Source organism: Oncorhynchus mykiss, chromosome 22 (genome assembly GCF_013265735.2).
Source record: "Oncorhynchus mykiss isolate Arlee chromosome 22, USDA_OmykA_1.1, whole genome shotgun sequence".
NCBI lineage: Eukaryota > Metazoa > Chordata > Actinopteri > Salmoniformes > Salmonidae > Oncorhynchus > Oncorhynchus mykiss.
Window position 1 is genome coordinate 51,654,812 of NC_048586.1, and position 15,499 is coordinate 51,670,310.

The 15,499-nt window shown below is 50.7% G+C and overlaps 1 protein-coding gene across 3 annotated transcripts in view; it reads right to left on the minus strand.

The window, feature by feature from the left end:
- myo10l3 (myosin X, like 3) overlaps window positions 1-15,499 on the minus strand; it is a 186,610-nt gene that overhangs the window by 142,036 nt on the left and 29,075 nt on the right. For all 3 annotated transcript variants that reach the window (XM_036959515.1, XM_036959516.1, XM_036959514.1), the window contains 2 exons: window positions 5,010-5,168; window positions 3,519-3,706 (listed from right to left, as the gene is read on the minus strand). In XM_036959515.1, the coding sequence (XP_036815410.1) occupies window positions 3,519-3,706; window positions 5,010-5,168 (347 nt within the window). The remainder of the gene's footprint in view (window positions 1-3,518; window positions 3,707-5,009; window positions 5,169-15,499) is intronic.

The window sequence follows — 15,499 nt, forward strand, 5'->3', positions numbered from 1 at the left end:
CAGATATGACTCTATACCGGAGACAGACACAGATAGATATGACTCTATACCGGAGACAGACACAGACAGATATGACTCCATACCGGAGACAGACACAGACAGGTATGACTCCATACCGGAGACAGACAGGTATGACTCCATACCGGAGACAGACAGGTATGACTCCATACCGGAGACAGACAGGTATGACTCCATACCGGAGACAGACAGGTATGACTCCATACCGGAGACAGACAGGTATGACTCCATACCGGAGACAGACAGGTATGACTCCATACCGGAGACAGACAGGTATGACTCCATACCGGAGACAGACAGGTATGACTCCATACCGGAGACAGACAGGTATGACTCCATACCGGAGACAGACAGGTATGACTCCATACCGGAGACAGACAGATATGACTCTATACCGGAGACAGACAGATATGACTCTATACCGGAGACAGACAGATATGACTCTATACCGGAGACAGACACAGATAGATATGACTCTATACCGGAGACAGACACAGACAGATATGACTCTATACCGGAGACAGACAGATATGACTCTATACCGGAGACAGACAGATATGACTCTATACCGGAGACAGACACAGATAGATATGACTCTATACCGGAGACAGACACAGATAGATATGACTCCATACCGGAGACAGACACAGACAGATATGACTCCATACCGGAGACAGACACAGACAGATATGACTCCATACCGGAGACAGACACAGACAGATATGACTCTATACCGGAGACAGACACAGACAGATATGACTCCATACCGGAGACAGACACAGACAGATATGACTACATACCGGAGACAGACACAGACAGATATGACTCCATACCGGAGACAGACATATGACTCCATACCGGAGACAGACTCAGACAGATATGACTCTATACCGGAGACAGACACAGACAGATATGACTCCATACCGGAGACAGACACAGACAGATATGACTCCATACCGGAGACAGACACAGACAGATATGACTCCATACCGGAGACAGACACAGACAGATATGACTCCATACCGGAGACAGACACACACAGGTATGACTCTATACCGGAGACAGACACAGACAGGTATGACTCCATACCGGAGACAGACAGGTATGACTCCATACCGGAGACAGACAGGTATGACTCCATACCGGAGACAGACAGGTATGACTCCATACCGGAGACAGACAGGTATGACTCCATACCGGAGACAGACAGGTATGACTCCATACCGGAGACAGACAGGTATGACTCCATACCGGAGACAGACAGGTATGACTCCATACCGGAGACAGACAGGTATGACTCCATACCGGAGACAGACAGGTATGACTCCATACCGGAGACAGACAGGTATGACTCCATACCGGAGACAGACAGATATGACTCCATACCGGAGACAGACAGATATGACTCCATACCGGAGACAGACAGATATGACTCCATACCGGAGACAGACAGATATGACTCCATACCGGAGACAGACAGATATGACTCCATACCGGAGACAGACAGATATGACTATACCGGAGACAGACAGATATGACTCCATACCGGAGACAGACAGATATGACTCCATACCGGAGACAGACAGATATGACTCCATACCGGAGACAGACAGATATGACTCTATACCGGAGACAGACAGATATGACTCTATACCGGAGACAGACAGATATGACTCTATACCGGAGACAGACAGATATGACTCCATACTGGAGACAGACAGATATGACTCCATACTGGAGACAGACAGATATGACTCCATACCAGAGACAGACAGATATGACTCCATACCAGAGACAGACACAGACAGATATGACTCTATACCGGAGACAGACACAGAGCATTTGGAAAGTATTCAGACTCCTTGACCAAATCCACATTTTGCTACGTTACAGCCTTGTTCTAAAATGGATTCAATTGTTTTTTCCCCCTCAATCTACACACAATACCCCATAATGACATCACAATACCCCATAATGACATCACAATACCCCATAATGACAAAACAAAAACAGGTTTTTAGAAATGTTTAAAAATGTATTAAAGAATCAGAAAGCTTATTTACATAAGTATTCAGACCCTTTGCTATGAGAAATTGAGCTCAGGTGCATCCTGTTTCCATTGATCACCCTTGAGTTGTTTCTTCAACTTGATTGGAGTCCACCTGTGGTAAATTCAATTGATTGGACATGATTTGGAAAGGCACACACCTGTCTATATAAGGTCCCACAGTTGACAGTGCATGTCAGAGCAAAAATCAAGCCATGAGGTCGAAGGAATTGTCTGTAGAGCTCAGAGGCAGGATTGTGTCGAGGCACAGATCTGGGGAAGGGTACCAAAACATTTCTGCAGCATTGAAGGTCCCCAAGAACACAGTGGCCTCCATCATTCTGAAATGGAAGAAGTTTGGAACCACCAAGACTCTTCCTAGAGCTGGCCGCCTGGGAGAAAGGCCTTGGTCAGGGAGGTGAACAGAGCTCCAGAGTTCCTCTGTGTGTGGAGATGGTTGTCCTTCTGGAAGGCTCCCCCATCTCTGAAGCACTCCACAAATCAGGCCTTCATGGTAGAGTGGCCAGACTCCTCAGTAAAAGGCACATAACAGCCCGCTTGGAGTTTGACAAAAGGCACCCAAAGGTGGTCTCTGGTCTGATGAAATCAAGATTGAACTCTTTGGTCTGAATGCCAAGCGTCACGTCTGGAGGAAATCTGGCACCATCCCTACGGTGAAGCATGGTGGTGAGAGCATGATGCTGTGGGGATGTTTTTCAGCGGCAGGGACTGGGAGACTAGTCAGGATTGAGGGAAAGATGAACAGAGCAAAGTTCAGACAGATCCTTGATGAAAACCTGCTTGAGAGTGCTCAGGACCTCAGAATGGGGCGAAGGTTCACCTTCCAACAGGACAACGACCCTAAGCACACAGCCAAGACAACGCAGGAGTGGCTTCGGGACAAGTCCCTGAATGTCCTTGAGTGGCCCAGCCAGAGCCTGGACTTGAACCCAATTGAACATCTCTGGAGAGACCTGAAAATAGCTGGGCAGCGACACTCCCCATCCAACCTGACAGAGCTTGAGAGGATCTGCAGAGAAGAATGGGAGAAGCTCCCCAAATACAGGTGTACCAAGCTTGTAACGTCGTACCCAAGAAGATTTGAGGCTGTACTGAGTGAAGGGTCTGAATACTTATGTAAATGTAATATTTCAGTTTTTGCGAACATTTCCAAAAACCTGTTTTCGCTTTGTCATTACGGGGTATTGTGATGTCATTACGGGGTATTGTGATGTCATTACGGGGTATTGTGATGTCATTACGGGGTATTGTTTGTATAATATAACATCTCTCTTCAATATGAGGCTCCAATCCTGCACTACGAACATACATTACATGTGACAAAATGTATAAAAAAAAGATAATGTATTAAAACTACGTATTGGAGTCTAGTCTCCTGTGACTACAGTAGCTCCTAGTTAATGCTATGTCCCCAAGGCCCTGGTGAACTGACCTGATGAGAACACACTGGCTGTCGTGTCTCTTCCAGAGACAGCGGTAACACTCGTTGGCCACAGCGAAGATATGAGGGGGCAGCTCTCCCAGGTGGTGTCTACAATACAGGTCTACTGCTGCTGGGTCATACAGATCTGGGATCTGCTTGTAGGGGTTCACCGCTGCTAGGATAGAGCCTATGTTGGTCTGAGACAGGGAAGACAGGATATGAGACAGTGGAGAGAGGAGGAGAAGGGAGCCAAGAAGGAGCCACCTGTCTCCTTTAACAGCCGGCACACATTTCAGCAAATAAAACGCATGTTTAAAATAAAACGACATTGTTTTACAATTTTACCATGAATTGTTTGAGGTTTGATGTGTTACATTAAATAATTCAGTAATGACTCCAAAAAAATTGCAATAATCCGTTTTTAAATCGTGTCTTACATACAGTAGATAATGTCTGTCTGGGAGGGTTGGACTATAACAGTATCTTACATAGATAATGTCTGTCTGGGAGGGTTGGACTATAACAGTATCTTACATAGATAATGTCTGTCTGGGAGGGTTGGACTATAACAGCATCTTACATAGATAATGTCTGTCTGGGAGGGTTGGACTATAACAGCATCTTACATAGATAATGTCTGTCTGGGAGGGTTGGACTATAACAGTATCTTACATAGATAATGTCTGTCTGGGAGGGTTGGACTATAACAGTATCTTACATAGATAATGTCTGTCTGGGAGGGTTGGACTATAACAGTATCTTACATAGATAATGTCTGTCTGGGAGGGTTGGACTATAACAGTATCTTACATAGATAATGTCTGTCTGGGAGGGTTGGACTATAACAGTATCTTACATAGATAATGTCTGTCTGGGAGGGTTGGACTATAACAGTATCTTACATAGATAATGTCTGTCTGGGAGGGTTGGACTATAACAGTATCTTACATAGATAATGTCTGTCTGGGAGGGTTGGACTATAACACTGTCTTACATAGATAATGTCTGTCTGGGAGGGTTGGACTATAACAGTATCTTACATAGATAATGTCTGTCTGGGAGGGTTGGACTATAACAGTATCTTACATAGATAATGTCTGTCTGGGAGGGTTGGACTATAACACTGTCTTACATAGATAATGTCTGTCTGGGAGGGTTGGACTATAGCACTGTCTTACATAGATAATGTCTATCTGGGAGGGTTGGACTATAACAGTATCTTACATAGATAATGTCTGTCTGGGAGGGTTGGACTATAACACTGTCTTACATAGATAATGTCTGTCTGGGAGGGTTAGACTATAACAGTATCTTACATAGATAATGTCTGTCTGGGAGGGTTGGACTATAACACTGTCTTACATAGATAATGTCTGTCTGGGAGGGTTAGACTATAACAGTATCTTACATAGATAATGTCTGTCTGGGAGGGTTGGACTATAGCACTGTCTTACATAGATAATGTCTGTCTGGGAGGGTTGGACTATAACAGTATCTTACATAGATGCAGTCCTTCTGGTAGCGCAGGTAAAGGTTGTACATTATGGCAGCCTCATGTAGTTCTGCCAGAGTAGACATGTCCTCTACTCCATTAATACTGGTGGGGTGCATAGGAAACACCTTGTCTCTGCTCAGCTCACCCTGCTGCAGGTACATCACCTGAAACACAGAGACACGACAGGTAGTTAGTTTTACTGCTGCAGGTCCATCACCTGAGACAAGTTCTCCTCAGCCTCCCTCCCCTCACTGTCCAACTCTCTCCTCAGCCTCCCTGTCCAACTCTCTCCTCAGCCTCCCTGTCCAACTCTCTCCTCAGCCTCCCTGTCCAACTCCTCAGCCTCCCTGTCCAACTCTCTCCTCAGCCTCCCTCCCCTCCCTGTCCAACTCCCTCCTCAGCCTCCCTGTCCAACTCCCTCCTCAGCCTCCCTGTCCAACTCCCTCCTCAGCCTCACTGTCCAACTCCCTCCTCAGCCTCCCTGTCCAACTCCCTCCTCAGCTTCCATTGCCTCCCTGTCCGACTCTCTCCTCAGCCTCAATTCCCTCCCTGTCCGACTCCCTCCTCAGCCTCCCTCCCCTCCCTGTCCGACTCCCTCCTCAGCCTCCATTCCCCCCCTGTCCGACTCTCTCCTCAGCCTCCCTGTCCAACTCTCTCCTCAGCCACCCTTGCAAACTCTCTCCTCAGCCTCCCTCCCCTCCCTGTCCAACTCCCTCCTCAGCCTCCCTGTCCAACTCTCTCCTCAGCCTCCCTCCCCTCCCTGTCCAACTCCCTCCTCAGCCTCCCTGTCCAACTCCCTCCTCAGCCTCCCTGTCCAACTCTCTCCTCAGCCTCCCTGTCCAACTCCCTCCTCAGCCTCCCTGTCCAACTCTCTCCTCAGCCTCCCTGTCCAACTCTCTCCTCAGCCTCCCTGTCCAACTCTCTCCTCAGCCTCCCTGTCCAACTCCCTCCTCAGCCTCCCTGTCCAACTCCCTCCTCAGCTTCCATTGCCTCCCTGTCCGACTCTCTCCTCAGCCTCAATTCCCTCCCTGTCCGACTCCCTCCTCAGCCTCCCTCCCCTCGCTGTCCGACTCCCTCCTCAGCCTCCCTCCCCTCCCTGTCCGACTCTCTCCTCGGCCTCCCCGTCCGACTCTCTCCTCGGCCTCCCCGTCCGACTCTCTCCTCGGCCTCCCCGTCCGACTCTCTCCTCGGCCTCCCCGTCCAACTCTCTCCTCAGCCTCCCTGTCCAACTCTCTCCTCAGCCTCCCTGTCCAACTCTCTCCTCAGCCTCCCTGTCCAACTCTCTCCTCAGCCTCCCTGTCCAACTCTCTCCTCAGCCTCCCTGTCCAACTCTCTCCTCAGCCTCCCTGTCCAACTCTCTCCTCAGCCTCCCTGTCCAACTCTCTCCTCAGCCTCCCTGTCCAACTCTCTCCTCAGCCTCCCTGTCCAACTCTCTCCTCAGCCTCCCTGTCCAACTCCCTCCTCAGCCTCCCTGTCCAACTCCCTCCTCAGCCTCCCTGTCCAACTCCCTCCTCAGCCTCCATGTCCAACTCCCTCCTCAGCCTCCATGTCCAACTCCCTCCTCAGCTACCATTCCCTCCCTGTCCAACTCTCTCCTCAGCCTCCCTCCTCTCCCTGTCCAACTCCCTCCTCTCCCTGTCCAACTCTCTCCTCAGCCTCCCTGTCCAACTCTCTCCTCAGCCTCCCTGTCCAACTCTCTCCTCAGCCTCCCTGTCCAACTCTCTCCTCAGCCTCCCTGTCCAACTCTCTCCTCAGCCTCCCTGTCCAACTCCCTCCTCAGCCTCCCTGTCCAACTCTCTCCTCAGCCTCCCTGTCCGACTCTCTCCTCAGCCTCCCTGTCCAACTCTCTCCTCAGCCACCCTTGCAAACTCTCTCCTCAGCCTCCCTCCCCTCCCTGTCCAACTCCCTCCTCAGCCTCCCTGTCCAACTCTCTCCTCAGCCTCCCTGTCCAACTCCCTCCTCAGCCTCCCTGTCCAACTCTCTCCTCAGCCTCCCTGTCCAACTCCCTCCTCAGCCTCCCTGTCCAACTCCCTCCTCAGCCTCCCTGTCCAACTCCCTCCTCAGCTTCCATTGCCTCCCTGTCCGACTCTCTCCTCAGCCTCAATTCCCTCCCTGTCCGACTCCCTCAGCCTCCCTCCCCTCCCTGTCCGACTCCCTCCTCAGCCTCCCTCCCCTCCCTGTCCAACTCCCTCCTCAGCCTCCCTGTCCAACTCTCTCCTCAGCCTCCCTGTCCAACTCCCTCCTCAGCCTCCCTGTCCAACTCTCTCCTCAGCCTCCCTGTCCAACTCCCTCCTCAGCCTCCCTGTCCAACTCCCTCCTCAGCCTCCCTGTCCGACTCCCTCCTCAGCTTCCATTGCCTCCCTGTCCGACTCTCTCCTCAGCCTCAATTCCCTCCCTGTCCGACTCCCTCAGCCTCCCTCCCCTCCCTGTCCGACTCCCTCCTCAGCCTCCCTCCCCTCCCTGTCCGACTCTCTCCTCGGCCTCCCCGTCCGACTCTCTCCTCGGCCTCCCCGTCCGACTCTCTCCTCGGCCTCCCCGTCCGACTCTCTCCTCGGCCTCCCCGTCCGACTCTCTCCTCGGCCTCCCCGTCCGACTCTCTCCTCGGCCTCCCCGTCCGACTCTCTCCTCGGCCTCCCCGTCCGACTCTCTCCTCGGCCTCCCCGTCCGACTCTCTCCTCGGCCTCCCCGTCCGACTCTCTCCTCGGCCTCCCCGTCCGACTCCCTCCTCGGCCTCCCCGTCCAACTCCCTCCTCAGCCTCCATTCCCTCCCTGTCCAAATCTCTCCTCAGCCTCCCTCCACTCCCTGTCCAACTCTCTCCTCAGCCTCCCTGTCCAACTCTCTCCTCAGCCTCCCTGTCCAACTCTCTCCTCAGCCTCCCTGTCCAACTCTCTCCTCAGCCTCCCTGTCCAACTCTCTCCTCAGCCTCCCTGTCCAACTCTCTCCTCAGCCTCCCTGTCCAACTCTCTCCTCAGCCTCCCTGTCCAACTCTCTCCTCAGCCTCCCTGTCCAACTCTCTCCTCAGCCTCCCTGTCCAACTCTCTCCTCAGCCTCCCTGTCCAACTCTCTCCTCAGCCTCCCTGTCCAACTCTCTCCTCAGCCTCCCTGTCCAACTCTCTCCTCAGCCTCCCTGTCCAACTCTCTCCTCAGCCTCCCTGTCCAACTCTCTCCTCAGCCTCCCTGTCCAACTCTCTCCTCAGCCTCCCTGTCCAACTCTCTACTCAGCCTCCCTGTCCAACTCCCTCCTCAGCCTCCCTGTCCAACTCCCTCCTCAGCCTCCATGTCCAACTCCCTCCTCAGCCTCCATGTCCAACTCCCTCCTCAGCTACCATTCCCTCCCTGTCCAACTCTCTCCTCAGCCTCCCTCCTCTCCCTGTCCAACTCCCTCCTCTCCCTGTCCAACTCTCTCCTCAGCCTCCCTGTCCAACTCTCTCCTCAGCCTCCCTGTCCAACTCTCTCCTCAGCCTCCCTGTCCAACTCTCTCCTCAGCCTCCCTGTCCAACTCCCTCCTCAGCCTCCCTGTCCAACTCCCTCCTCAGCCTCCCTGTCCAACTCCCTCCTCAGCCTCCCTGTCCAACTCTCTCCTCAGCCTCCCTGTCCAACTCTCTCCTCAGCCTCCCTGTCCAACTCTCTCCTCAGCCTCCCTGTCCAACTCTCTCCTCAGCCTCCCTGTCCAACTCCCTCCTCAGCCTCCCTGTCCAACTCCCTCCTCAGCCTCCCTGTCAAACTCCCTCCTCAGCCTCCATGTCAAACTCCCTCCTCAGCTACCATTCCCTCCCTGTCCAACTCTCTCCTCAGCCTCCCTCCTCTCCCTGTCCAACTCCCTCCTCTCCCTGTCCAACTCCCTCCTCTCCCTGTCCAACTCTCTTCAGCCTCCCTCCCCTCCCTGTCCAACTCTCTTCAGCCTCCCTCCCCTCCCTGTCCAACTCTCTCCTCAGCCTTCCTCCCATCCCTGTCCAACTCTCTCCTCAGCCCCCCTCCCCAACTCTCTCCTCAGCCCCCCTCCCCGTCCAACTCTCTCCTCAGCCTCCCTCCCCTCAGCCTCCCTCCAACTCTCTCCTCAGCCTCCCTCCCCTCCCTGTCCAACTCCCTCCTCAGCATCCCTTTCCCTCCCTGTCAAACTGCCTCCTCAATCCTCCATTCCCTCCCTGTCCAACTCCCTTCTCAGCATCCATTCCCTCCCTGTCCAACTCTCTCCTCAGCATCCCTTTCCCTCCCTGTCCAACTCCCTCTTCAGCCTGTCTGTCTCCAGAGTGTACGCGCAGCACGTGCGATCTTGTACATCTGCCTTGGTATATTCCCTGTACAAACTCCTTACCCGGTCAACCAGTGGAACTGGTATTAGACTGGATTCCAAGATGAACAGAGAGAGAATAAAAGGAGAGAGCTATACATTTCTCTAACGGCGTCACTACAGAGACCCTGGTTCGATTCCAGGCTGTGTCACTACCGGCCGTGATTGGGAGTCCCATAGGGCGGCGCACAATTGGCCTAGCGTCATCCGGGTAGATCGTCATAGTAAATAAGAATTTCTTAACTTACTTGCCGAGTTAAATAAAGGTTAAATATAATAGTTCAGATCGTTGTTAATGAGTTGGTGTCCATCGTTATAAGGAACTGGACAATATCCTGAACTTAGAGTTGAGGAGTAGAACGTTTTGACAAATAGGAAAGAAAGAAAGTGGAAACTATCAGTAGTCAGTAACATCAGTTCCTGTAATGGTGTGCCCAACACAACACTTACATCAATGTAATAAATCAGGAAATGTGTTATCCATGACATCAGGCTGGCTCTGGCCCATGCGAAACCATTGGCCAATTACAGACATTGGTCGGGAGTCGGGACATTAGCAGCTTGGTCGGGAGACGGGACATTAGCAGCTAGGTCGGGAGTCGGGACATTAGCAGCTAGGTCGGGACAATAGCAGCTAGGTCGGGAGTCGGAACAATAGCAGCTAGGTCGGGACGATAGCAGCTAGGTCGGGACGATAGCAGCTAGATCGGGAGTCGGGACAATAGCAGCTAGGTCGAGAGTCGGGTCAATAGCAGCTAGGTCGAGAGTCGGGTCAATAGCAGCTAGGTCGGGAGTCGGGACAATTACAGGCCATTAGCAGCTAGGTCGGGAATCAGGACAAAAGATTGGCTTCCTGCCAGACCCCCACTCCCTCTGGTTGATAGTCACCCAGCAGCGGCCCATCCCATATTAGACAGAGGACGGACAGACACCACACACACACACACACACACACACACACGGTTCAGTCAGCAGAAAGCCATTAAAAATAAAAAATTGTTGTAGTGTTATTATAGCATCCATACTGATCAATCTAATTGTAAATACAGATGTATTTTAGTCAGAACTTGTAACAATCTGTATTTGCACGAGTCAATCATCAACTATCAGCATCGATGCTCTAGTGTGGCTGTGGTTACCTGAGGCAGCTATAGAGCTGGACAAACACTCAGGGTTCTGATGGAAACAACTCCAGTGTGGCTGTGGTTACCTGAGGCAGCTATAGAGCTGGACAAACACTCAGGGTTCTGATGGAAACAACTCCAGTGTGGCTGTGGTTACCTGAGGCAGCTATAGAGCTGGACAAACACTCAGGGTTCTGATGGAAACAACTCCAGTGTGGCTGTGGTCACCTGAGGCAGCTATAGAGCTGGACAAACACTCAGGGTTCTGATGGAAACAACTCTAGTGTGGCTGTGGTTACCTGAGGCAGCTATAGAGCTGGACAAACACTCAGGGTTCTGATGGAAACATCTCCAGTGTGGCTGTGGTTACCTGAGGCAGCTATAGAGCTGGACAAACATTCAGGGTTCTGATGGAAACATCTCCACTACCCTGTGGAGTACCTGAGGCAGCGTGAGAGGCTGCTGGGTGCTGTGAGTATGAAGAAACCACGACGGAGCTTTGTTTAGCCTGGAGCTGATGAATATGCATGTGGTGGGAGGGGCAGCAGACAGACCCAGCTGTATGGGGATCAATGGAAACCTGCAGGAGAAGTCAAACTGAATACAGAACACAAAACGTGCACACACTAGGGCTGTGCCCGACAAAAACAACAACAAAAAATTACTGGTCGACAAGCTTGGCACACCTGTATTTGGGGAGATTCTCCCATTCTTCTCTTCAGATCCTCTCAAGCTCTGTTAGGTTGGATGCACAGCTATTTTCAGGTCTCTCCAGAGATGTTCGATCTGGTTCAAGTCCGGGCTCTGGCTGGGCCACTCAAGCACATTCAGAGACTTATCCTGAAGCCACTCCTGCGTTGTCTTGGCTGTGTGCTTAGGGTCGTTGTCCTGTTGGAAGGTGAACCTTCACCCCAGGCTGGAGCAGGTTTTTAATCAAGGTGACGCTTGGCATTCAGGCCAAAGAGTTCATTCTTGGTTTCATCAGACCACCATGCTTCACCGTAGGAATGGTACCAGGTTTCCTCCAGATGTGACGCTTGGCATTGAACTCTTTGGCCTGAATCTTTGTTTTCATCAGACCAGAGAATCTTGTTTCTCATGGGGCAGCAGGGTAGCATAGTGGTTAGAGCGTTGGACTAGTAACCGGAAGGTTCCAAGTTCAAACCCCCAAACCCCCGAGCTGACGAGGTACAAATCTGTCACTCTGACAGAGCTCCATAAAGGCCTGATTGGTGAAGTGCTGCAGAGATGGTTGTCCTTCTCCACAGAGGAACTCTGGAGCTCTGTCAGAGTGACCATTGGGTTCTTGGTCACCTCCCATGTCCAATCAATTGAATTTACTACAGGTTGAATCAAATCAAGTTGTAGAAACATCTCAAGGATAATCAATGGAAACAGGATGCACCGGAGCTCAATTTAGAGTCTCATAGCAAAGGGTCTGAATACTTATGTAAATAAAGTATGTTATTGTTTACTACACTTGCAAAAATAAATCTAAAAACCTGTTTTTGCTTTGTTATTATTGTGTGTAGATTGATGAGGGAAAAAAAGTATTTAATCCATTTTTTAATTAGGCTGTACCCTAACAAAATGTGTTAAAGGTCAAGGGGTTTGAACACTTCTCAAATGCCCTGCATTTCCCTAGAACATCTAAAAAATGTCAAGCAGACAACCAAAGAAAATTAACAACAAATGGTTTGATGAAGAACGAAATTGAGAAACCAAAAACAGAGACCCAGAAATCCTGAGCCTTCACTATGGTGAAATCACTAAAACAATACAGACATACATCTGAAAGGGAGGACGACCTCTTCACATAATCAACACCAGGGAAAAAGAAGGAGCATTCATATGAGGGATACATTCACACAGCTGGAGATGGAGCTGGGTGAGCTCCTACAGCATTTCAACACCAGGGAAAAAGAAGGAGCATTGAGGGATACATTCACACAGCTGGAGATGGAGCTGGTAGAGCTCTTACAGCATTTCAACACCAGACAGCACAGACCCCAACACAACACCTCAACTACAGACAGAGACAGACAGCACAGACCCCAACACAACACCTCCTCAACTACAGACAGAGACAGACAGCCAGACCACAACACAACACCCCCTCAACTACAGACAGAGACAGACAGCCAGACCACAACACAACACCCCCTCAACTACAGACAGAGACAGACAGCACAGACCACAACACAACACCTCCTCAACTACAGACAGAGACAGCACAGACCCCAACACAACACCTCCTCAACTACAGACAGAGACAGCACAGACCCCAACACAACACCCCCTCAACTACAGACAGAGACAGACAGCCAGACCCCAACACAACACCTCCTCAACTACAGACAGAGACAGACAGCCAGACCACAACACAACACCCCCTCAACTACAGACAGAGACAGACAGCCAGACCACAACACAACACCCCCTCAACTACAGACAGAGACAGCACAGACCCCAACACAACACCTCCTCAACTACAGACAGAGACAGACAGCCAGACCACAACACAACACCTCCTCAACTACAGACAGAGACAGACAGCCAGACCACAACACAACACCCCCTCAACGACAGACAGAGACAGACAAACAGACCACAACACAACACCTCCTCAACTATAGACAGAGACAGACAGCCAGACCACAACACAACACCCCCTCAACTACAGACAGAGACAGACAGCCAGACCACAACACAACACCCCCTCAACGACAGACAGAGACAGACAGCCAGACCCCAACACAACACCCCCTCAACGACAGACAGAGACAGACAGCACAGACCACAACACAACACCTCCTCAACTACAGACAGAGACAGACAAACAGACCACAACACAACACCTCCTCAACTACAGACAGAGACAGACAGCCAGACCACAACACAACACCCCCTCAACTACAGACAGAGACAGACAGCCAGACCACAACACAACACCCCCTCAACGACAGACAGAGACAGACAGCCAGACCACAACACAACACCCCCTCAACGACAGACAGAGACAGCACAGACCCCAACACAACACCTCCTCAACTACAGACAGAGAGATAAACAGCACGGACCCCAACACAACACCTCAACTACAGACAGAGACAGACAGCCAGACCCCAACACAACACCCCCTCAACTACAGACAGAGACAGCACAGACCCCAACACAACACCTCAACTACAGACAGAGACAGCACAGACCACAACACAACACCCCCTCAACTACAGACAGAGAGATAAACAGCACGGACCCCAACACAACACCCCCTCAACGACAGACAGAGACAGACAGCCAGACCACAACACAACACCCCCTCAACGACAGACAGAGACAGACAGCCAGACCACAACACAACACCCCCTCAACGACAGACAGAGACAGACAGCCAGACCCCAACACAACACCTCCTCAACTACAGACAGAGACAGCACAGACCCCAACACAACACCTCCTCAACTACAGACAGAGAGAGACAGCCAGACCACAACACAACACCCCCTCAACGACAGACAGAGACAGACAGCCAGACCACAACACAACACCCCCTCAACGACAGACAGAGACAGACAGCCAGACCACAACACAACACCCCCTCAACGACAGACAGAGACAGACAGCCAGACCCCAACACAACACCTCCTCAACTACAGACAGAGACAGCACAGACCCCAACACAACACCTCCTCAACTACAGACAGAGACAGACAGCCAGACCACAACACAACACCCCCTCAACGACAGACAGAGACAGACAGCCAGACCACAACACAACACCCCCTCAACTACAGACAGAGACAGACAGCCAGACCACAACACAACACCCCCTCAACTACAGACAGAGACAGCACAGACCCCAACACAACACCCCCTCAACGACAGACAGAGACAGACAGCCAGACCACAACACAACACCCCCTCAACTACAGACAGAGAGATAAACAGCACGGACCCCAACACAACACCCCCTCAACGACAGACAGATGTGTGTATATGTATGAGACAGAGTGACAGAGACACAGAGACAGACAGAGACAGACAGAGACGTCTGTACTCTGGTGAAAAAAACAGCAACACGAGGGGGTGAAGAAAAAAGCCCAGCTGAAGGAGGATGGGCAAAAGCTGAGATGCGACAAAGAAGAACTCATGAGACCTGGCCATCCCCCAAGATAAGCCAACAGAACAGCCCTCTGCAGACCCAGACTACAGGCAGGACAGACAAGATAGCAACCACCAACCCATCAGACCGCCCCCACCCCCGATAACCCCCACTGAGGACACACACAAGCCACAGATTGTACTCCTTACAAAACACCCAGTGCTCCTTATAGACTGAAATGGGAAATACGTGACTGAGAAAACAAAGTGGCAAAACTATTGTGCCCAAACACTAGGCGTGCCCTGGAGCTGCTGTCAGAGGACCGACTAGGAAAGCCACAGCACCCAAGGGAGTGATGGAAATTGCTTTGTCGTGTCTTTGGCCATGCCGGATTAAGTGATATGACATGCTATTCTATAAAATCATTTCATTAATATTACCTGATTTAGCTAATCATGTAAATGTAATTAACTACTAAGTCGGGGCACCATGAAAGAATATAGAGCTGTTATCTTCCGAATAAACTCTTATAGACCTAGTAATATTTTACATCAATAGCAGTCAATATTAATTGTCACCTTATTTCAGTCTCATCTGAAAGTTGTAAATTCTTTGTCATCTTCACAAACTCTGGCTAACAAGTTGAATCAGCAATACAAAATTGGGTTTAATTATTTATTTACTAAATACCCAACTAATCACACAGAATTACATATACACAGAATGAATCATACCTTGATTACAAATTACGTCAAAGGAAAACATCCCTAGCGGACGGAACAGATATGACAGCTGGTTACACAAAGAAAATGTGCTGGGTTTGAGTGAAAGAGCGGGAAGACAGAAGAACAAAGGGAGAAGCTATGTCTATCGGGCCGTAGGCAGCTACTCTATCGTAAATATAGAATATTATGCATTCTAAATTACCGCCAATTTGGAAAAGGAAAATGCAATAAATATTTACTCTGAGCTGC